Source organism: Mytilus edulis, chromosome 11 (genome assembly GCF_963676685.1).
Source record: "Mytilus edulis chromosome 11, xbMytEdul2.2, whole genome shotgun sequence".
Taxonomy (NCBI): domain Eukaryota; kingdom Metazoa; phylum Mollusca; class Bivalvia; order Mytilida; family Mytilidae; genus Mytilus; species Mytilus edulis.
Window position 1 is genome coordinate 39,308,942 of NC_092354.1, and position 22,846 is coordinate 39,331,787.

At 32.3% G+C, this 22,846-nt stretch overlaps 2 protein-coding genes across 2 annotated transcripts in view; one reads left to right on the forward strand and one right to left on the reverse strand.

Annotated features, from left to right (window-relative positions):
- LOC139495551 (uncharacterized) overlaps nt 1-3,496 on the reverse strand; it is a 17,195-nt gene extending 13,699 nt beyond the window's left edge. The window contains exons 1-4 of the mRNA XM_071283819.1: nt 2,692-3,496; nt 1,350-1,472; nt 895-992; nt 512-624 (exon numbers count right to left, since the gene is read on the reverse strand). Of these exons, the coding sequence (XP_071139920.1) occupies nt 512-624; nt 895-992; nt 1,350-1,472; nt 2,692-2,733 (376 nt within the window). The 5' untranslated portion in view covers nt 2,734-3,496. The remainder of the gene's footprint in view (nt 1-511; nt 625-894; nt 993-1,349; nt 1,473-2,691) is intronic.
- On the forward strand, nt 3,377-17,200 carry LOC139494244 (uncharacterized). Its single transcript, XM_071282412.1, has 8 exons — nt 3,377-3,485; nt 3,782-3,811; nt 9,944-10,031; nt 10,644-10,771; nt 11,212-11,286; nt 13,060-13,179; nt 15,881-16,012; nt 17,003-17,200. The coding sequence occupies exons 2-8, from the start codon at nt 3,791-3,793 to the stop codon at nt 17,198-17,200; spliced, it is 762 nt and encodes a 253-aa protein (XP_071138513.1). The 5' UTR covers nt 3,377-3,485; nt 3,782-3,790.
- The last annotated feature ends 5,646 nt before the right edge of the window (nt 17,201-22,846 follow it).

The following is a 22,846-nucleotide window of genomic DNA, read 5'->3' on the forward strand; positions in this document are numbered from 1 at the left end:
GCATTTTACACTTTTAATACTTAAATTTAATGTTAAAAGTGTTATTATAAATTATAACATACACGATAAAATTATGTTCACAGCAAATTAAAAAATCCTTCATGTATGCCGAACATATCAGGTTGGGTTTTTCAATATACAAATGTATATGTGTTGTCAACAAATACCTGCACTGGAAAATAACATTAAGTCAGGGGTAATCCGTAATATATGTGTAATTCAGGTCTCAGAAAGGGTATATACTGTGACATTCCCGGCTTAGGGCTTATATCCCCTTCGCCTTCGGCTCAGGGGATATAAACTCTAAGCCGGGAATATCACAGTAATAATATCCTTGTTCTATGACATCGGGCACCTCATTCATAAAAAAGCATATGACGTGGGAGTACAATCGGAACAGCCCTGGAAACATATTCATATTTTACCACGGGTGTGTATTCAAAGGGTTTGAAATACGTCATGTAAGAATCAGCATTTATAGATGGATTTTGTGTCATAAAGCATTTGTTACCTTTGAAAAAGAGTTCATCACCAAATCTTGCTGAGATACCTTTTATCTTCATTTTCCATTTTTTTCCATCTGCTTGTTCCCTTATGCATTTTATATCTGCAAATCTACCATATCTTTAAAAGAATTTATGATAAACTTATTATCTTATTAAAGGTCAACTCAAATCAGTTTCATCTAATTAAAAGCATGCATGTGTTTTGCTCAAAAATATATTATAGAGAAGTCTAAGCATAGTGTTTACATAAGCATTACGAATTTTTTTTTTTAATTAATTCAGATTTAGAAATATAATTCTTAATCAATACACTTTTTGTTTTCAAATCATGGGAATTATTTTTAAATGAAAGTTTGTAAAATCATGCATCTATATATCATATCAATACCTAATCAGCTTTGCAGAGGTTGCTGGATGTGACACTGCTAGTTTTATCAATGATGAAGGCTTGATATACCAGAAAGGCATTCCATTAGATCCATTGCCCTGTAAATTCATTGGTAATAAATTCATGTAAAATTTATTGAATTTGGATTTATATTTAATATTTGACACATAAAAGGTTTCCTACACAGAACAACTATAGTCGGGAGAACTTGAATTGTTTATGTGATTTGAATTTATATTTATGTTTTTGCATTTGTGCAATACACGACACTGTTATGAATTAATTCCCCTCTCCCCTATTTTTGACCCCTATAAGATCTAAATACCAATATATATATATATGATTGCCTTTTTTTTTTAGCTAGGAAAAAAATTAGACAGAAAAGGTAACACATATCAACCATTACTATTTAATTTATACTAAGTGTTTAACATGAAAATTATAAATGTACGTACTTTACCCAATAGAGAATCTGGTGTAAGATTGCCAAAGGACATATTTTTCACTGCATGGAATGATGGCATGCTTATGCCAGACTCTTTCATTACATACCACACATATTTAGCTGTTTCATCACTCTGAAAAAAGTTTTAAAACACTTATTATTTGTCTATATTATACCTGTATATCTAAAATATACTTAAAAGTACTACATGTATGTTTCATTTATAATAAAGCAGTATTCATTTGTTCATTGTGTGTTAATCTGCATTTTTTAATTGAGTTAAGTCTTCCAATTGATATCCTATAGTGTGTCTTTCTATGTTGTTATGTTATACTATTGTTTCAGAAAAAAGGAGAAGGTTTGGTACCGAATTATTAATACATTTAATCCCATTGCAAATGTTTGCACCTGTCATAAGTGAGGAATCTGATGTACAGTAGTTGTCGTCTCACAGTCTGTTTATGTAGTTCATACATGTTTATTTTTTTCTTGTTTTTATATAGATAAGACTGTTAGTTTTCCTGTATAAATGGTTTTACACTAGTTATTTATTGGGGCCCTTTATAATTTGCTGTTATAATCTTATAACACAAGGCACTGTGTTGAAGTCATACCTTCTACTTCTTCTTCTTCCATATAAGAGTTGGGTTCCTTGAATGAAATGTTTAAACTCTGCGGGTTTGAACTGTAATATTTACTTTACAAATTGTAAGTTCTGTTGGTTTGAGAGTTGGTTTCATTAGCACTCATACAACATCTTCTAATTTGTGTATTTTCTTACAAATTTTATCATATTTTGTTTTCCTTTTCAAATTATACACTGGTTCTTATTCATGTAGTTACATTGTACATGTATATATAAATTTTATATCAAGCATAAAGTTATAATTTTATATATTTTTTAAAAATAACTTTAAATAACTTAATTAAGAAATAGATTACATTTCTTCTTCTTCTTTAAGTTTCCAGTGGCCCATTTATTTAAAACAAGTTAATAATTTTTAGTTATACACAAAACGGTGCAGAGAATAGATGTAGTGATGAAACTATGTACAATGTACAGGAGATGAAGCTATTTAAATGATAGTGGAGAGAACAGCTAATGTAAGCTGATCTCTGAAAGAGTCGACAGTCTGTGTATTTACTACTGAAGTTGGTAAAAGATTCCATTGAGTTATTGTGTATGGGAAACGGGAAAAATGAAAATCATACATTTAATTTAAGTTACTCAACATGCTCAAAGCAGCCTTGAAAAATGTAAGATTTCATTTTTTTTTAAGTATTTAAGTTATAAAGGGGGGCTCTTTTGTGGTTCACTTGAGTGCAACTTATTATGGTAAATAATGATTTACCAGTGTGTGGGTTTTTGAGTGAAGCAATATGTACAATAACATCTCTAGTTTTGACGTAAATGGTGACCATTGTGTGTTAGTACATGTACTGTGTGTTCCCGTATCACATTCGTACTCCTCATCTGAAGATGATTGTTCCTGGTCATGCTGTACTCCATCATCGTGATGGCTGTTCGGCTGTAATGTGTCACCAGTAACATCTCTATGTGCGATTACAGGTGACCGTGAGCATGGTGAGGTGAAGTCTGATTCTGTATCAGATTCAGTTCCGTTGTTGTCCAGTGAAAAAAAAACCCGTAGCTCTTTTGTGCCTATCTGAGTCTAAATGACGCGTAAAGTTGTTTTGTTTTTTGGTCTCATAATTGCAATCAGGACACTCAAATATTTCTTCCTCTCTTCTTCGCTTCATATTATCCGCCCATTTCCCCCCAAGATAATGTAAACAAAGAGTAGACAACTCTGTTTAAAAGAGACCCGTAAGTACTAAATCAAGAAGTATGTTATTTTAAATAATAAACAAAAAAAGTCGGGGCAATTTAGGATGGTTTGTTTAATAATTGTATCTTTTATTTCTGAATTTACATGCTTTTGAGCACCAATGATTAGTGTGATCCATGATCACGATTAAAAAAAGCGCAATCGAATATGACGTCCATACGGCCCTCTTTGTTTACCGCCGTCTGCAATCAAGCGTTTGACGTTTAAACAGACGACAAAGCTTACGTAATACATCAAAGAGTACTAGACGATACAGGTAATACAATATTTGGAAGAAGAAAAAAAGATATGTAGACGTAAGTTTTACGCTCTGAAGGTTAAAACTAGCGTAAAATGTTATTTTAATACAATATATTTGGTAAATAAAAATGATACTGGACAAAAAAATCCAAAAGTTGAAAACAATATCTGATTTAAAAATAAAGATGTTCATAAATAAATAATTTATAAGTTTATATTAATTATTTAAAAGCATGAAAACACACATGTATATTTTTTCCAAAATATTTATAAAAAGTTAATTTTCAAATCTGTGTCAAAGATATGGTTTATAAATGTATTATTATTAATAAAGATTATCTATTGTTTGTAGACTCTCAGAATGTCTCAGGATTTATTTGCAGTAAGTACATGTACCAGTATTTTTTATTCTATAAATTGTCCCAAGACTCCCAACTTGACGAAGTATGAATTCAATGTGTTTTTTTTTTATATATGACCGCATAAATTAAAAAGAAACCTGGTCATATATTGGTTTCACATCAGCGTCATCAGAGACAGATGGTTTCCGAATAATAACTTTAGTACATGTATAAGTAAATAGTTTCTGGACAATAACTTGTCTGTAATTATAGATCTCTATGATGTCTTTATGTACCACAAGGTTACATATATTAAAACCAAGGATGGGAATGAGTTCGGGGTTAATTTCCTGGGACATTAAGTGATAGGTAAAAACAAAAACAAAAAACTTTTCATAAGGGGGGCCTACTGACTGACCTAGTGGGGAAGGGGGTGAAACATCTAAGACTAGCTTCTTTAGATAGTAATTTAATAATGGCTGTCTCAAAACAATATACAAATAATGCTGTAGCAACGTAACGTAATAATAAGAGTTGCGGATGTGTATGATATGAGTTCCCGGGTTAATCTGGATACTACATTCCTCCTTAACTTATATAAAAAAATAGAAGTTTGAAATTAAATAAATAAAAAGTATTTCACTTTGTTTGTGTTGTCTTTGCCGATTAGCCGTCTGTATAAATTCACTTGTATTTTCATATCATTGTCAGTTTATCTCCGGGACATAATGTAGTCATTAAAATGTTCTGGTACCCTACGTTCGCGTTGGGGTCTCTGATTTGACAATTGATTTAAACTTTGTTCATTGTTAATATTATTCTTTTGTTCTGTATTCCTTAGCAGTTCCTCTCTCCAATCTGCCCCCTCCCGCGCCTGTCTTGCGGGGGGCCCATATTCTTCTTCTTTTACCAGTTTGTTTGCTATTTTAAATTTACTAGCATCCCTACGAATCTCTCTTCCATCTGTTACTCTTCTTGCACCTATGGTTTAGCCATTTACTACAAAAACTACATAGAATGCTGGTTCATATGCTGTTGTCCATTTGTCTCTCTTGTTTTGTTCCAATAACACATAATCGCCTATCTTTAAATTGTGTTTTCTGGTATTTCTGTTCTCAGCTTGATGTTTTATTTTGTCTTTGTAAGATTTGTCTTTTTCATTAATTTTTTTATCATTTGCAATTTCTTCATCTTTGTTTGTTCTTGGAATATATCCTAATTTAGTTCTGACTCGTCTTTTCATGAGTGCTTCATACGGTGGTACATCTGTTGCTGGATGAGGTGTGGAACGATATCCTACAAGCATTTCCTGTACAGCTATTGCACTATCCCTGTTTTGTAATTTTGCTATTTTTTCGGTCTTGTTTAATACTTTCATGAAGGCTTCGGCTTCTCCATTAGCTCTCGAGTGTAAGGGTGTAATTTTATGGTGTTCAAATCCTTGTTCTGCGGCAAAGTTGGCGAATTCAACAGAATTAAATGGTGGTCCATTATCACTTTCTAGCCTTTTTGGAATTCCATGTGTCGCTAAGATCCTCATAAGTTTATCTTTTGTTTGTTTGCAAGCTGTTGTATTTACTTTTTCTACTTCAGGATATCTTGTTCTTTTATCAATTACCACTAAATTATAGTGTCCATCTGGATATGGCCCTCCAAAATCTACAGATACAACTTCCCATGGATTTTCTGGTATTTCTGTCATCTTCAATGGTTCGTTTCCTTGTTGTTTTGTTGTTACTTGACATTCAAAACAGTGTTTAATGTTTTCTTCAACCATAGCATTCATTGTTGGAAACCAATATCTCTCTCTCAACATTTGTTTTGTTTTCATCATTCCAAAATGTCCCATCTTGTGTGCAGCATTGATCACTTTTTCTTGCAGTGTCTTTGGAACTATAATTTGATTCAATCTGAACACGAGTCCTTCTGCTACGTATAATTCATTTCTCATATGGTAATATGGTATAATATCCATGTCTTTCTTGTTTCTTTCCCAGTTAGTTTTCAATATACAGTCCTTTAATTTAATTAAGTGTTCATCCTTGTTAGTTTCTTCTTGTAATCGTTCTAGTATTACAGCATGTTCATTGTGAATGACTGCTTTTATCACCCTCTCTGTTTCATCGTGTTCCTTTTCAGGCAAAGGATGTCTTGATAAAAAGTCTAGCGGGTCAGCTTCATCTTTTCCTGGTTCATACATTATCTCAAAGTCTACATCCTGCATATCCATGACCCACTTTTCAATACGTGGTGGTAGCTTGATCGTCGTCTTATTAAACATTGGTATCAATGGTTTATGTGCTGTGATTATCTTGAATTTGGGTGCTCCCTGAAGATATATACTGAATCTATTCTTTGCCCATCGAATAGATAATGCATCTTTTTCAGTCTGGCTATACCTCTTTTCTGTATCTGACATAGATCGACTAATGAAATGTACTGGTTGTAATCCTTTCTCTGTTCGTTGAAATAATCCTGCTGACAGTCCTTCATTGAAACTTGCTTCACAACGTAACACTATTGGTCTTATCGGATTGAAAAATGCCATTGTACTTTCATTTGTAATACTGTCCTTTAGCTTCTCAAATGCTGAATTCTCTTCGTGTCCCCATCTGAACTGTGTATCTTTATGCGTTAGTATTCTAAGTGGTGCTGTTAGTAGTGTGTATCTCGGTATAAACTTTGATAAATATCCAATCATTCCTAAGAAACTTCTTACTGCTTCTTTTGACTCTGGTGCTTTTGCTTCTTTTACAGCTCTAACTTTCTCATGTGTTGGCTTCAATCCATCCTTTGTAAATTTATATCCATAAAATTCTAACTCATTAACTCCAAATTCACATTTTTCTCTATTTAGTGTTATTCCAAAATCTTTTGCTCTTTTTAATACTTCTCTCAGTGTTTTGTGATGTTCCTCTGTGTTGACACACCCTATAAGTATATCATCTCTTTGATTCAAACAATTTGGTATGTCTCCAAATATTCTGTACATTTGTTCGTCAAATAAATCTTGTGAGCACTTTGCTCCAAATATTAGTCTTTTGGGTCTCATGTTTCCCCAAGGTGTACTGAAAGTTGCAATTTCTCTGGATTCTGGATCCAACATAAGTTGATGATATCCTTGTCTTAAATCCATCTTCGAAAATACTTTACATTTATGGAATTTGTATATGAAATCTTCTACAACTGGGCTCTGGATTATCCTGTTCCTTTCCATGAATTTGTTTGGTATCCTCATGTCGACACATTCTCTTATCATATGCGGTTCTAATTTGTCCTTATCAACTTCACTGAACTTGGGTTTTGGTAATACAACTAATGGAGAACACCACTGCACAGGTGTTCCTGATGGCACTTCTTCGAATATATCTGATTTAACTCCCTCTTCCAACCATTGTTTAAGTGGTTCTTGCAAGTAATATGGAACTTGTCTTGGTTTTTGAGCAATTGGTGCTATTCCTGGTTTCATGCTGAACTTAACGTATAATTCACTGTCATTTCTATAGTCTCTTATTTTACCAATCCCTTCAAAAATACTTTCAAATTCGTTCAATATTTGAGTCATTTCTATTTTCCCATTTTCAGTTACAAGCATCACATCAGCATCTTCATTAGTTTTCTCGTTTGTTACTTTAAGATCATTCGGTTCTGCAAATGACCCATCTGGTCTTATTTCCATCATTCCTAATTCCTTAAGTGTTGCTCTACTAAGCAATGGTGGTGAATTTATTCTTCCTTGAATAACGATAAACTTTGTTTCCATTCCACATGTCTCGTTCCGTACGATAGTTTTAAATTCTCCTTTGACGGGAAGTGAATTTTGAAGTGTACTAAGTACTGTTTTACTTTTCTCCAATTTTAGTTTATTTTTAGATAACTTCCTTAAATTTGAAAAATGATGTTCATCCATAACATTCACATCTGCACCGCTATCTGGTTCAACCTTCATCTCTACATCTCCTAAATTAATCTTCACAGTTTTCTCATTGTGACCTTTTCTACAAATTGACTTCACTTTTCCTATCCTTGCAACATATTTTACAGATTCATCAAAATAATCATCTTCCTCATACTGATCGGAATCCTCACTGGAATTGTCTTCAACAGTTTTTTTCACATTTTTTCTGTTTATATTCTGCATCATTCCTCCTTTACTTTGATTATATTTACTATCCTGTTTGTTCCTAAATCTACACATTGATTCAAAATGGTTCTTTTTCCCACAAGACCTGCAATCTTTTCCATATGCTGGACATCTTCTGCTTTCATGACGAAATCCACAATAGTTACACAAATCTTGTGAACGTTGATTATCTGTTCCCATTGTTCTTCTTGGTCTGTTACTCCTTTCGAATCTCCTTTCAGATGTGTTCTGCACTTTATATACAACATTAGGTTCTTCTTTCCTCATTTCTTTAAGATGAAGAGTTGTGTCTTCTACATGTGCTGCTTCCTCAATAAATTTATCCAAGTCCCAACCTTTACTAATGGCTTTTCTAATCAATTCTTTATTTTCAATATTTTGTATACAATGTTCAAGTATTCTTTCTTCTGTTGTGTTTCCAAATTCACAATCATTTGCCTTTTCTCTAAGTCTAGATACATAAAAACCTATCATTTCTCCTCTCTCTGGCTTAATTTTTGAAAATATATATCTTGAATGATGTTTATTCTTCTTTGGCAAAAAATATTTATTTATCTTATTTTTCAATACATCATACTGTAAATTCAGAAATTATTGCGTGCATTTATTATTGCGATTTTGTCATTTTAGACTTAAATGCGATTTTAATATTTACGATTTTGAGAAAAATCCTGTCAAATTCATATAAAATATTTCAAAATGCGAGTTTAAATTATTGCGTTTACAACTCAGTCGAATTTTTCGCAATAATAAAAACCTCGCATTAATTTCTGAATTTACAGTACTCATCTGTCCCAGCTGTTATATCATTCTTTAAACTTTTTTCCAATCTCACTAATTCCTTTCCTCCATAAATCAAAAGTGCATCCTTTTTATCCTCAGGCTGTGTTATCTTGAAGTATCTAAATTCTCTTTCAATTCCTTCTAACCAGTCTTCCCATTGTTTTCCAGTAGATAATGGATCATCACTTTGAATAAACGGAATTGTTCTTAAATTTCTCGTCTCCGTTACAACTGTGATCCGTTGCGGTTCTCCGCCGTCCATTTTCGTCTTTTGGTATTTAGGTAAATTCGTTCCTGATTTGATTTCGGCTTTTAACGTATTCTTCTTTATTTCCTTTCTTCAAAATCGTCAGTTTTGTTCATCCTCGTCGCCAATGAAACATCTAAGACTAGCTTCTTTAGATAGTAATTTAATAATGGCTGTCTCAAAACAATATACAAATAATGCTGTAGCAACGTAACGTAATAATAAGAGTTGCGGATGTGTATGATATGAGTTCCCGGGTTAATCTGGATACTACAGGGGGCTCCAGCCACGGTACAGTGATTCCCTATAAAATCAACCAAATTTTTCCAACAAAAGAGGGGTCCAAGCTCCTCTTCTGGATCCGTTTATGGAGTTATTTTTTTCGTGCAGCTACTTTTGCCTTCCTCATCTAAAAAGAAATAGATATAGGAAGATGTGGTGTGAGTGCCAATGAGACAACTCTCCATCCAAATAACAATTTAAAAAAGTAAACCATTATAGGTCAATGTACGGCCTTCCACACGGAGCCTTGGGTCACACTGAACAACAAGCTATAAAGGGCCCCAAAATTACTAGTGTAAAACCTTCAAACAGGAAACCAATGATCTAATCTAGTATATAAAAAAAACGAGAAACGAGAAACACGTATAAATTACATAAACAAACGACAACTACTGTACATCAGATTCCTGAATTAGGACAGGTGCAAACATTTGAAGCGGGATTGAGTGAACATATATAACAATATGGGTAATTTTGATGAAAATGGCATGAAAAAATCCAAAATCTTTCTTCTAATCATTGGATTTTCTTGTTATGTTTTTTTCTCCACCAGAAATAGATGATATTAGAAGAGAGTTCTGTTTGTACAAGGACTTAATTTGAGACTACTACATGTATATATATGTGTATTTATTTAGAATGAACTATTTTCCAAACATCAAAAGACTGCTATTTGGTATATAAAAAATCAAATGCAATTAATCCATATTTTTTTAGTCCCAAGAAAGCAACCAACACCAGGAGATACAAAATGATGGAGAAATACCGCTACCAGTATTGGAGAGACCAACTAACTCTGACATAAGTATGATATATATAAGCATATAATACAGATACTCAAAATAATTCTTAGATGATTTGCATGCATAATAGGAAATGCGTTTATATAATTGTTGGATAGACTTCTGGATATATAGTTGATCTTCAAAAGTAGTTAATTTTTCAATACACACTAGCTGTTGACCGGACTTTTTTCATAACCAATGTAATCAAGATGACAACGGCAATAACACTGCACAAACAAAAGTCCAAAGGACTTTTATGATATGGTTTTAAGTGATTTGGTCCAGTTTTATACACCAATAATAAATTCCTTTAAAAAGGTGTTTATTAATCCTATAAAAAATCAAATGCTATACATTGGTGAAAATTTTTCCTATATTTTCAAATTTTGCCAATTTTACATCAAAGAATATAGTTGATTCCTTAACAGGACTTGTTTGTAATATTTAAAGATTCAAGATTGACTAGTTAATATATGTGTTCCCAGATTTATAATCTATAAGATTGATATTCTGCGATACTTTAATGATATACCTTTTGGAAAGTAATTTAATTGTTTGGGTTGCCTATAAATAAAAATATTATCAAGAATATCCGAAATTTATACATTAATTTGAAACCTTATTTTTTTTAGTGAGAGAAATCAGATCCATAAGACAGCAGCAAGAGAGAATACTGCTGCTGCTGGAAAAGTCAGCAGGAAATGTAAACCCAGCAGTTGCTGCAGGCCACACATTTCAGGTGGAAAGTTCATCCATGAAAGTAAGTGAAAATAATGAAATGATTAAATGCAGTTTATCCAAATCTTTTGATATTTAAGGCATCACAAAAAGAATTGTAACAATCATCATCAGAATTATAATAGATAAATAGAAACTTAACAAGCAAAAACGACCACCAAGACAAGATCTACAATTAAAGCTATATTCTATATAAAAGAAATTGTAATTGGAAATTTACAATTATTGCTTTTAATGACAATTATTTTACAATTTTTTGTAGGTATTTTCTTAAAGGATAAACATTATTATAGATAAATATATAATTAAAATCACAAAAATAATCAGGAAGGCAAGATCTACTAGCAGAACAGCTAGTCCAACACATTTTGAGTTTAATATTACTATGTCCTTTTGACCTAGAACTGATTTAATGCAAAAAGGAAAGTCAGAACATATTGTAATAAGCATTTATTTTTTTAGAAGCCATTTGTTGCTTATTTAAAGGGAAAGTTTATGAGCTTTCCCTGGCTGAACGAGGAAGACCCTGAAGTAAAAGTAAGTTATTTCAAATCTCTTATACACAAACATTATTACACATATAAAGCTCTACATATTGGTGTGTAGAAAAGCAATATTCACTTTCAAGTAAGATTATCGATGGTGTTAGGAGGGGGTCCTAATTCCGAAATCCTGGGCTGAAAATGCAAAATCCTGAGGTCCCAAAAGAGTAGGGGCAAGGCCTAGTATTGAATGGCCCAAGAAAATAACTATTTCAAATTGGCACATAATGTTTAGAAATGCATAGGGTCAAGAAATATAAATGAAAAACATAAAGATTTTTATCTGATGACGTCACAATTAAGTCATAATGTATACTTTTTTCACAAAAGTCCAAAAGCAATTAAAAAGTCATTAAGGTAGATAGGGTGTCTTCCTCAATCTTTGATTTTGAAACACCAGAAAACATCGATCTAGATCTTTGATAGAATGTGAAAAGTTTAGAAGTAATTCTAGGTAATTCATGTGTAGAAAATGAGATGTTTTATCATATTTATGGTTGTATTTTAGAAAAAAACTTTTGTTTGATTCAATTTTTTCAAACTTTGCAACCTTAGGGGAGGCAACTCAAATGTAAGGGCAGATAATTCAGATAAAGGTACCTTTACAATGGAATGTGTTAGGAATTTCTCTACTTTTATTATGTAGCAAGAAAACCGGTCCGGTGACCTAATTTTTTTTTTTTATTTGAAAGCAGACGATTAAAGCTATCTTCATATTTTATCTCAAAATTCTATGGTGCAGTTTTCTTTATAATATTGGCAAACAATTGTGTTTTCCATGCATAATGTATACAAAATCTGTCAACCTGTAGCATGAGAATAAGCCATGTGACCCATTCTTTTTATCATTTTATAAAAAAAAAAAAGCATGATATAAACTACATTTTGGCAAATCATTAAAAAAATCTATGGATTATGATTTAGACACCCCATCTACCTTCAGGTTGCAATGACGTCACCAGGGCACGATTAAGAGATAACTGTATTATATTTGCAAAACCAAACTTATTTGTTACAAATATGTGATAAATATATACATATAGCTAAAATTTGGTGCACCTTGATTGGTAAATAAAACAAGTGAAACTGTGAGCTACTGCTCACTGATGATACCCCCGCCACAAGTGGATAATATTAATAGTGTAAAAATATGCAAGTGTTCGGTAAACAGGAAGTTGTCGAGTGATGAATCTGAAAACGCATCACACGGTATAGCTGACTTATATATATCCTGAAACCAAATTTCAGAAATCCTTGTATTGTAGTTCCTGAGAAAAATGTGACGAAAATTTTCAACTTGGCTATCATGTGTAAAATCAGACGAGTGTTCGGTAAACAGGAAGTTGTCAAGTGATGAATCTGAAAACGCATCACACGGTATGGCTGACATATATAAATGTTGATACCAAATTACAGAAAGGGTGGATGTGTAGTTCCTGAGAAAAATGTGACGAAAGTTTCATGGGACGGACTGACTGACGGACGGACGGACGGACGGACTGACGGACGGACTGACAGACAGAGGTAAAACAGTATACCCCCCCTTTTTTTAAAGTGGGGGTATGAGAAAAATGTGACGAAAGTTTCATGGGACGGACTGACTGACGGACGGACTGACGGACGGACTGACAGACAGAGGTAAAACAGTATACCCCCCTTTTTTTAAAGCGTGGGTATAATTATATTAGCTTAACCTTTAAGGCTCTTAAGCAATTTGATTGTTGTTTGCCTTATATTAATACTTACCATTTATTTAATTTTATTTTAGCATAGGGCAACCCGCATGCTTAAATCCAATGGCATTTCAACTGAAACCACAAACATCATGAGATGCTACAGCTACGCCTCCCTCTTATATACCAATTGGAGGAATCAAATTAGGATAAAGGTTTGTGTAAAAAATAAATCATTAATGATATACTTATTTTTATTTTTTTATTTTTTATATATATGTTCCAGACCATATGAGTATTTGGACCGTACGCGTATGGCCCAGCTGATCATACATGTTTTGGGATCATCAGTCAGGGGCATTACTTAAACAAGTAATTTTTTTAAGTTACCTATATAAGTAATTTTTGTTATTGAAAATAAAAAAAAATACTTAATAGAGTTATTTTAAATTTCAATAAAACATAGACTAAATGTAGTTTTGATTAGTTTTTACATAATTTCATATCATAAAGTTAAGAATTTATTATATTTGAAAGGATTATAGAGATGAAGGGTTACTTTAAAAATTTGGACAAAAATATTACTCGAATAAGTTATTTGATACATTTTTAATAAAATTAGTATTAAAACTTATTTAAGGAACATGTGTACTTGGTTTGGGTTACAAATTATAAATAACTTCAAGTCTTAATCAATTCACAAGTATCTATCTATTTATATCAGTCTACCTTCAAGATTTTGGAGGAAAATAATAATTTAATTGTCCCAAGATACCAATCTTTGACCAAGAAGCGTTGGTATGAAAGATAAGTGCGTCAGAAAGTTAATTAGTGTTTCAGAAGGATTAGATTTAATATGTCAGGGGAAAAATAACCAGATGACTGTGAAAAATTGTTAAACCTAGTAAAATCTGTATTATTGGACACCTATAAAAATAATATTCAGAACAGTTACTTATATAAGTAATATTTAAAATAGCCTCGTTTTCAACATTACTTGAATAGGTAATTTCAATTGTTACTTGTTTAAGTAATGCCCCTGACTGATCATATGGGTTAAATTTAAACAAACATTTATCAAAATCTTTATTTTTAGTTATACAAATTGTTATTATTGCAAATTAGATGGATAAAGTGAATAAGCGAACAATTGAAATTAAATATTTGTTTAATTGTATATCCGTGAATTCTATTTTCACTTTGGCCAAAGGTGACACTTGCTTCTAATAAGAACGTCATATTTTTTTTACATTTACATGTTTTGTTAATGCATGTTCCTTTGCGTATGCATTTCTTTTGTAAAGTTCATAAATATTCTAAAACAATTGTCCTCTCACATTATGTTTACTTTCGATAACTTCAATTTCAATGAGCAAACTGAGCTGCAGTTAATGAATTACCGGCCTGCAAAATACAGGAGATTAACATTAAATAAGCGTGATCTTTTTAAATAGTTAAAATATTAAGTGTTTATGTCAAATGCTGTTGTTCTTTTTATATTAATTGGAGATATAAGTTATGTTGATCTGTTATATACATTTGTATCTAATAAACGTGACCAACTTCTTAATATCAGTCAGACCGTACGCATACGGTCCAAATACTCATACAGTCTGGAACATATATATACCTTGCAAACATGTATGCAAATTGAGGATTCTAGTATTAATGGCTTAACATTTCTAATACAGAATTACCCTCACAATTTTCAAAAGATGTGATATCATCAGGTACCACTAATATAGTTTATATACAAATGAGGAGCTGTGGTATTAATCGTATACTATTGTTGAGGAAATATTAAGCCAGTCAATGATAAAAAAGGGTGTTTTTTAACTGCTATATATCAAATGATTTTTTTTTCGATAAAGTGTGGTTCATGTTTTTTCAAATTTTTATATTTTTAATAAGTATAGGCAGTGGAATAAAAATCATTCATTTCCCTTGGCTTCCGGAGATATGAAGATTTGTTCACCCTCCAAAACTCATATTCCCTCGGGTGAATGAATGATTTTTATTCCACCACCTATACGGTAATTAAATATATAGTGTCATCTAGTATAACACGTAGTATATTTTACACAAAATTGTATAACTGTGAATATATGTGTTATAATAGCAGGTATAAGCTATATTATCAGATTATTACATGGCATTTTTCATATCGCATGTATCATTAGCCCTCAGGTTCAATATCAGCCCAAGAGCCTCATGGCTCGAGGGCTGATATTGACCGAGGGCTGATAATATGATATGAAAAAAGACATGTTATGATCTTTTTATCATATGCTTCAAAAATGGAGAGGAATAACAGATTCATATATTGATTCTTTTACGGGGTTCCAAAATAAAAGTTCAAATGTTGAAAAGTTCACGGACGTCGGACCTCAGATTTAGTACGTTCGATATGATATCTTTCTATCATATGCCTCAACAGAGAAGAAAAATATTTTGATATGGACGAATCAACAAAATAAATAATTCAACAATATACATAATGAACACTGTTTGAAAAAGTCAACTGTTTTAAAGTAACTTTCTAAAATTATGTTTGAAACTTTTAAAAATGCATTTTAATATTAATTAAAATTTATTTATGTTTTCTATTATTTTACACAATCATACTTTCCAGTATCCAAATAATTGTTTGGTATACTACTTATGTAATGTTTTGTACTGAAAACTTAGCATTGAGGTGTATTTTCCGGAATTTGCAGAGTATCACCGGAATGCCATGCGATAACGTTACGGAAAGGCATGTAATAACAATCAAAGCATGTGATAAACTTTTCATATCAGCCCGTTAAGCACCAATTCGAAAAATATGAAATTGAAGTTAATTTAATGCTATTATCGTATAGTAAAAGTCATATGTTATTTAGTCTAAGTATATGATAAATTTATTTAATTTTTTAGCTCATTACAACAGACAAAGCTGTAGAACAGATGTATCTAGATGCCCTTCAGGACTACCTGTTTGCAAGTTTTAGAATGGGTGGTGTTGGAGCCAACACCATGCTAGAAAACAAGAGGCTCACAATTGCTCTGGTAAGTTGACCGGCATTACTTAACTAGTGCATTATTTCTCAAATTTATAGATTGTTCAGTTTATATCTACAATTAAGATAAACTATATCAACATTAACTGGTATTAATTTATTAAAAATAAACTTCATCTTTTACAACCTCTTAGGCTCTATTACTGGACCTACATAAGCAACTATTTAAAAACTTTCATTTATTACAATCAATAATACAATAGAATTGAAAATGGAAATGGGGAATGTGTCAAAGAGACAACAACCTGACCATAGAAAAAACAACAGCAGAAAGGTCACAAACAGGTCTTCAATGTAGCGAGCAATTCCCCCACCCAGAGGCGACCTTCATCTGGCCCCTAAACTAATATATACTAGTTTAGTGATAATGAACGCCGTACTAATTTCCAAATTGTACACAAGAAACTAAAATTAAAATAATACAAGACTAACAAAGGCCAGAGGCTCCTGACTTGGGACAGGCACAAAAATGTGGCAGGGTTAAACATGTATATGAGATCTCAATCCTCCACCAATACCTCTAGCCAATGTAGAAAAGTAAACACATATACGCACATTTAAAATTCAGTTCATGAGAAGTCTGAGTCTGATGTCAGAAGATGTAACCAAAGAAAATAAAAAAATGACAATACATAAATAACAACAGACTTCTAGCAGTTAACTGACATGCCAGCAACTGACTTCAATTAAACTGATTGAAAGATTATGATTTCATCATATGAATATCAGGCACAATCCTTCCCGTTAGGGGTTTAGTATCATACCATCATAACATATACGAGAAGAACATATCCTGTGAATATTTTTATAAACACATATAAGAGTCTGAAGATTAAGAAAAAAAAATAATCATATGGCTAAACCTCTAAATTCAAATGAAATCTGTATGCATGGTTTAATTAAGGCTTTTCTTAACATATAAATTGAAAATACCTACATAACTTTGGTATAGACTAAAATAAGTTTCTTTCCCTTTCAGAGAGCTTTCACAGACAAACACAGTCTGTTCAAAACAGGCCAAACCAGTAAAATGGACTTCTGGAAGTCCTTCCAGAAAGCATTTTTAGCGTTAGACTCTGCCAAATGGACATTTTATGAAGAAAAGGAGATTAAGAAAATAGAAAAAGCTAATAAAACAAATGAAGATTATATTGTTTTGATATTATTAAAGCCATAAAAAAGGAATAGGAAAGAAATTAATATATGATAATATACGAAAGGTGATGTTATAAAATCATGTCTACAAAAATTTTGACTTAACAATTAATTGGCATTAGTCAGTGTAAATAAAAATGAGTATACTTTAGTAAATACTATTGACACTGACTGAGGAAATTTTCGTCAACACGATTTTATGACATCTTTGTATATTACTATCTTAGATTCATAATGAAGGTTTTGCAAATTTAGACATATGCCGGAATACATACTGTTGTAATGAACTTCAACCTAAAAAGTATGTAAAATTTCATTACATAAAATACAACTGAAAAATAAATGTGCATGCAATATACACAAGATGAATAAGTGGGAAAATTAAACTCTATCTGGTACATTTATTGATCACCGTTATTTTATACTGAAATCACAAAATGTACAGATTATTGTATTTTACATTACATTTTTATTTCTTAAGAAATTAGAAGATATCAAAAGTGACCAAGTAGACAAAGATGAAAAGAAGTTCGCAAATTATAGTTGAAACCCAATAATAATAAAAAAAAAATACATGTAGTTGAAAGCCATTAATAAGACATCAGCAAACAATCACCAGTCCAACATCACAAGTCACTAGATAGTTTTAAAATGACTTTGCACAAAAATCAAATGTAATATTAATTTCACAATATATTTGAATATCAAATGAAACTAGAAGATGCCAAATAATTAACAATATGAACTTCCAGAAATCAAAAATAAATTTAAAAAAAACTACACACTATTAGTTATATCAGGATTACGCATGATAATCATGTGTATTGTTTAACGCATGGTTTTCATGCGTAAACTTATTTCATGTTATTCGCATGTAGTTCTTTACGCATGATTTTCATGTGGGAATCATGTGGAAATCATGCGAAAATTTACGCATGATTATCGGATGTAGCTCGATTTGGGCGATTTCCATGCGAAAAATACGCACGATCCACGCATGATTTTCGCACGATAATCATGCGTGGCACATTTACTAGTGTACGACCCATGGGTGACGCTCAGATCAAAATAGTTATAAACATGATAAAGCCAAACAAGTACAAAGTTGAAGAGCATTGAGGACCCGAGATTTCCCAAAAGTTGTGTCAAATACGGCTAAGGTAATTTATTCCTTGAATAAGATAATCCTTATTTTCGAAAAATTCAAAGTTTTGTAATAGGAAATTTATAACAATGACCATATAATTGATATTCATGTCAACACCGAAGTGCTGACTACTAGGCTAGTGATACCCTCGGGGACGGAACGTCCAGCAGCAGTGGCATCGACCCAGTGGTGTAAATAGTTATCAAAGGTACCAGAATCATAATTTTAATACGCCAGACGCGCGTTTCGTCTCCATAAGACTCATCAGTGACGCTCAGATCAAAATAGTTATAAAGCCAAACAAGTACAAAGTTGAAGAGCATTGAGGACAAAAAATTTCCCAAAAGTTGTGCAAAATACGGCTAAGGTAATCTATTCCTGGAATAAGAAAATCTTTAGGTGTTTTAAGTTTTGTAACAGGAAATTTATAAAAATGACCATATAATTGATATTAATGTCAACACCGAAGTGCTGACTACTGGGCTGGTGAAACCCTCCGGGACGAAACGTCCGCCAGCAATGTAGAAGACATTGAGAGCAAATATAGGGTTCACTAGAAAAAGGAGATATTGGGAGCAAATATATGTTGTTACTGATGACAAAATAGAGATTAAGTTCAATAATGACGATTTTGAATTTTAACGTTCAGGAGTTATGGTTCTTGAAAAATCGTAAAATGGCGTTTCCATTCACGTTGTTGCATTTACTAATGAACCATTCAATCTAAGCTTTTCAAATTTTAATAGTTGATACTGACTACAAAATGGAGCTCAAATTTGATATTGACGATTTTCACTTTCAGAATTCATCAGTTAAGGTTCTTGTGATATTGCCAGGACACAAATAAATGTTAATAAATCCGGTTTGCTGTCGTTGTGACAGCCTCTTGTTGGTTTATGACACAGATTTGTTCTCACTAAATCGATGTATGATTAGTTAACAGCGGTATTTCAAATGTTGCCCTTATTTGGGAGATAGTGAACTTTGTCATATTTATGAGTATTTACTTGCATTGCATTTCTGCATAACTCCTCCTACAGTTTGAATGCTTGAATCGACATTATTGAACTTAACCTCTATTTTGTCATCAGTAACAACATATAAAAATTTCAAAAGCTTTGGTTGAATGGTTTATGAGAAAATGCACGGACACGACTGGAAACACCATTTTTCAATCTTTCAAGAACCATAACTCCTGAACGTCAAAAGTCAAAATCGTCATTATTGAACTTGACCTCCATTTTGTCATCAGTAGCAATATACTAAAATTTGGGAAGCTTTGGTAGAACAGTTCATGAGTTAATGCACGGACAACATTTGATTGCCGCCCGCCTCTCGGCCGCCCGCCGTACATCCCCAAATCAATAACCGACATTTTTGTCAAAAAATCCGGTTAAAAATCACGAGAACGCATCAATTATAAGAGAAAACCAAGGTAACAACCGAAAAACTGAATTGCATTAAAAACAATCGTTACCATACATAGAAATGGACTATATGGAAATAAACTGACACATTCCTGAATTGTAACAACAAATTTCAAGATAAAATGGTGGGTTGAATCTTGTTAAATAGCTAGCAAAACCTACTGTGTATAAGCCATTGTTAATAAGAACGCTAAAATGAAAGTATTACGTGACTGTAAACGCAAGAACGCTCACGAGTAATACATAAATGATAAATAAAATACTTATAACAGCGGACACCTCCCATGACAGAACATCCGGCAAGAACAATGTAATTTAAAACTGTGAGTCATACGAATGTATCGATCAACGTCACAAAAAGTGAAGTATCTTTTGACGTGATTTTATCACAGGTAAATTTTTAAAAATTGAATACGAATCTGAGTTCGTAATAGTGTTATTTTATGTAATACTATGTCTGAAACCTGAAAAGTATTTCAAAATAGAAGTGCTATTGTAAAGGTGTGATCATGAGTATTTTTCTAATTATGACTTGTTTTCTTCTGAATCTAAACAATCAAAACTGTGTACAAACAAACAAATCCTGTGCATATAGTTCTTATAATTCTTATATCATTTAAAATTGAGAATGGAAATGGGGAATGTGTCAAAGAGACAACAACCCGACCATAGAAATTCCCGCACCCGGAGGCGTCCTTCAGCTGGCCCCTAAACAAATATATACTAGTTCAGTGATAATGAACGCCATACTAATTTTCAAATTGTACACAAGAAACTAAAATTAAAATACAAGACTAACAAAGGCCAGAGGCTCCTGACTTGGGACAGGCGCAAAAATGCGGCGGGGTTAAACATGTTTATGAGATCTCAACCCTCCCCCGATACCTCTAGCCAATGTAGAAAAGTAAATGCATAACAATACACACATTTAAAAGTCAATTCAAGAGAAGTCCGAGTCTGATGTCAGAAGATGTAACCAAAGAAAAGAAACAAAATGACAATAATACATAAATAACAACAGACTACTAGCAGTTAACTGACATGCCAGCTCCAGACTTCAATTAAACTGATTGAAAGATTATGATTTCATCATATGAATATCAGACACAATCCTTCCCGTTCGGGGTTTAGTATCATACCATCATAACATATATGAGAAGAACATAACCCGTGTCATGTCAACAACTGGTTTTTGAATAAATGTGTTTATTTCCGATGCAAAGACCCTATAAGTGAATCAATATTAACGCCAAAATAAGCAATCTTTAATGACCTGACAACAGTATCGTAACTATATCCCTTCTTGATAAGTATATTTAAAGGTTTTGTTAGTTTCTGAGGTGAATACTGACATTTTTTTGCTTTATAAAGAATATTTCCATAAAAAATTGGATGTGAAATACCTGAACGTATAAGAAGTCTGCATGTTGAGCGATATTTACGAATGATGTCTTTATACCGATGCTAAAATTTAGTAAATGTTTTGACTAGTTTGTGATATCTATAAATACTTAAATTGGATTGGTCAATAGGAATTTTTCTCTTGGTTTACACTTCGATAAACCATGATTCCGAAACTACTTTCGTAATGCGCGATACATATTCTTGCAGGGATACTGGGATTTTCAGCAAATTAAGACTATAAAACAATTGCATAACAGTTGTTTCTATTCTAATGAATATTTAACAAAAAAAAAGAAGTAAAATAAATGCACAAAAGCTTCGAAAATGTATAAAATTAAAATTTAAATAAAATTCCGCGAAATTTCATGAAGGATTTTGCGAATTTACGTTATAGAAACACGACGTCATATGAATGAATTGTTCAAGGGAGAGACCAGACCAATGGACTCAACGCCACTGTTTCAAAGTCCAATTGCGGTGACCACGTGACCAATGATGTCAAGCTTGACGATGTCTACGAGTCAGCAATGAGCTTTTGACTTGTCTACCGTCACGTAAATTGGTACAGTATAGTCTGTGGTTAACAGATCTTATAAACATGTTTAACCCCGCCGTATTTTTGTGCCTCTCCCAAGTCAGGATCCTCTAGCCTTTGTTATTCTTGTATATTTATTTTTAACTTTTGTTTCTTGTGTACAATTTTGAGTTGTGTATGACGTTCATTATCGCTGAACTAATATATATATATATATATTTGCTTGGGGGGCAGCTGAAGGACGCCTTTGGGTGCGGGATTTCTCGCTGCATTGCAGACCTGTTGGTTACCTTCTGTGTTTGTGCTATGGTTGGGTTGTTGTCTCTTTGACACATTCCCCATTTCCATTCTCAATTTTATGTTATTGCCCGAACCCTGCAAGGAAAAAACTTGTATGTAGCTTTAGAAAACCTGTTTTTAAGGAACCTAGGAATAAAATGTAAACATGAATTCTTACCTGTCGATTAACAATAGATGAACGAAATATATGGAAACAAAGCAGTACCAAGTTATTCCTTGACTTGCTTAACTTTTTACGAGGTGTATATATCAGCTTCTACTATAACCCTTTCATATTTCTTTAATAACTTACTTAGTTTTTTTTCACTTTCATAACAACACTTATATTGCAACACTAATCAAACAATACCGTAGTGTTGACTAATTGTAAATTTGTAACAGTGCAACACAAAAACAAATACTAATAATCAATTGAAAAACCTTAACTCATCAGATGGACACAAATAGAAATACATCTCACAAAAGCAAACAGCGTTTGTTTAAGTAATAATAAAAATGGATATCATGGTATATAAAATCATATTGCTCATAGTGCAAAGTCAGAACACGCGTATGGAAAGACCAAAAAAGTTTACATTATGGCTGGGAAATCAGCCTTCGAATCTCATATATATTTGTAATAAGCATTACAAAATGCTAATGGGACCAACCAGATATATTTTTCAATTGTGTACATGTGAATATAGTTATTAACTGACTGTTTTTTTCTCAGTCGAAACTATTGGGATCAACATCTATTTCTATCCAGTGAGATTATCTGTCAAAAAAATGTATAAAGGATTTAAATTGGAATTTTAATGTGCATGCGTAAATTCAAACAAACATACATTTCTACCTCTTTCAAGCGGTTCCTAA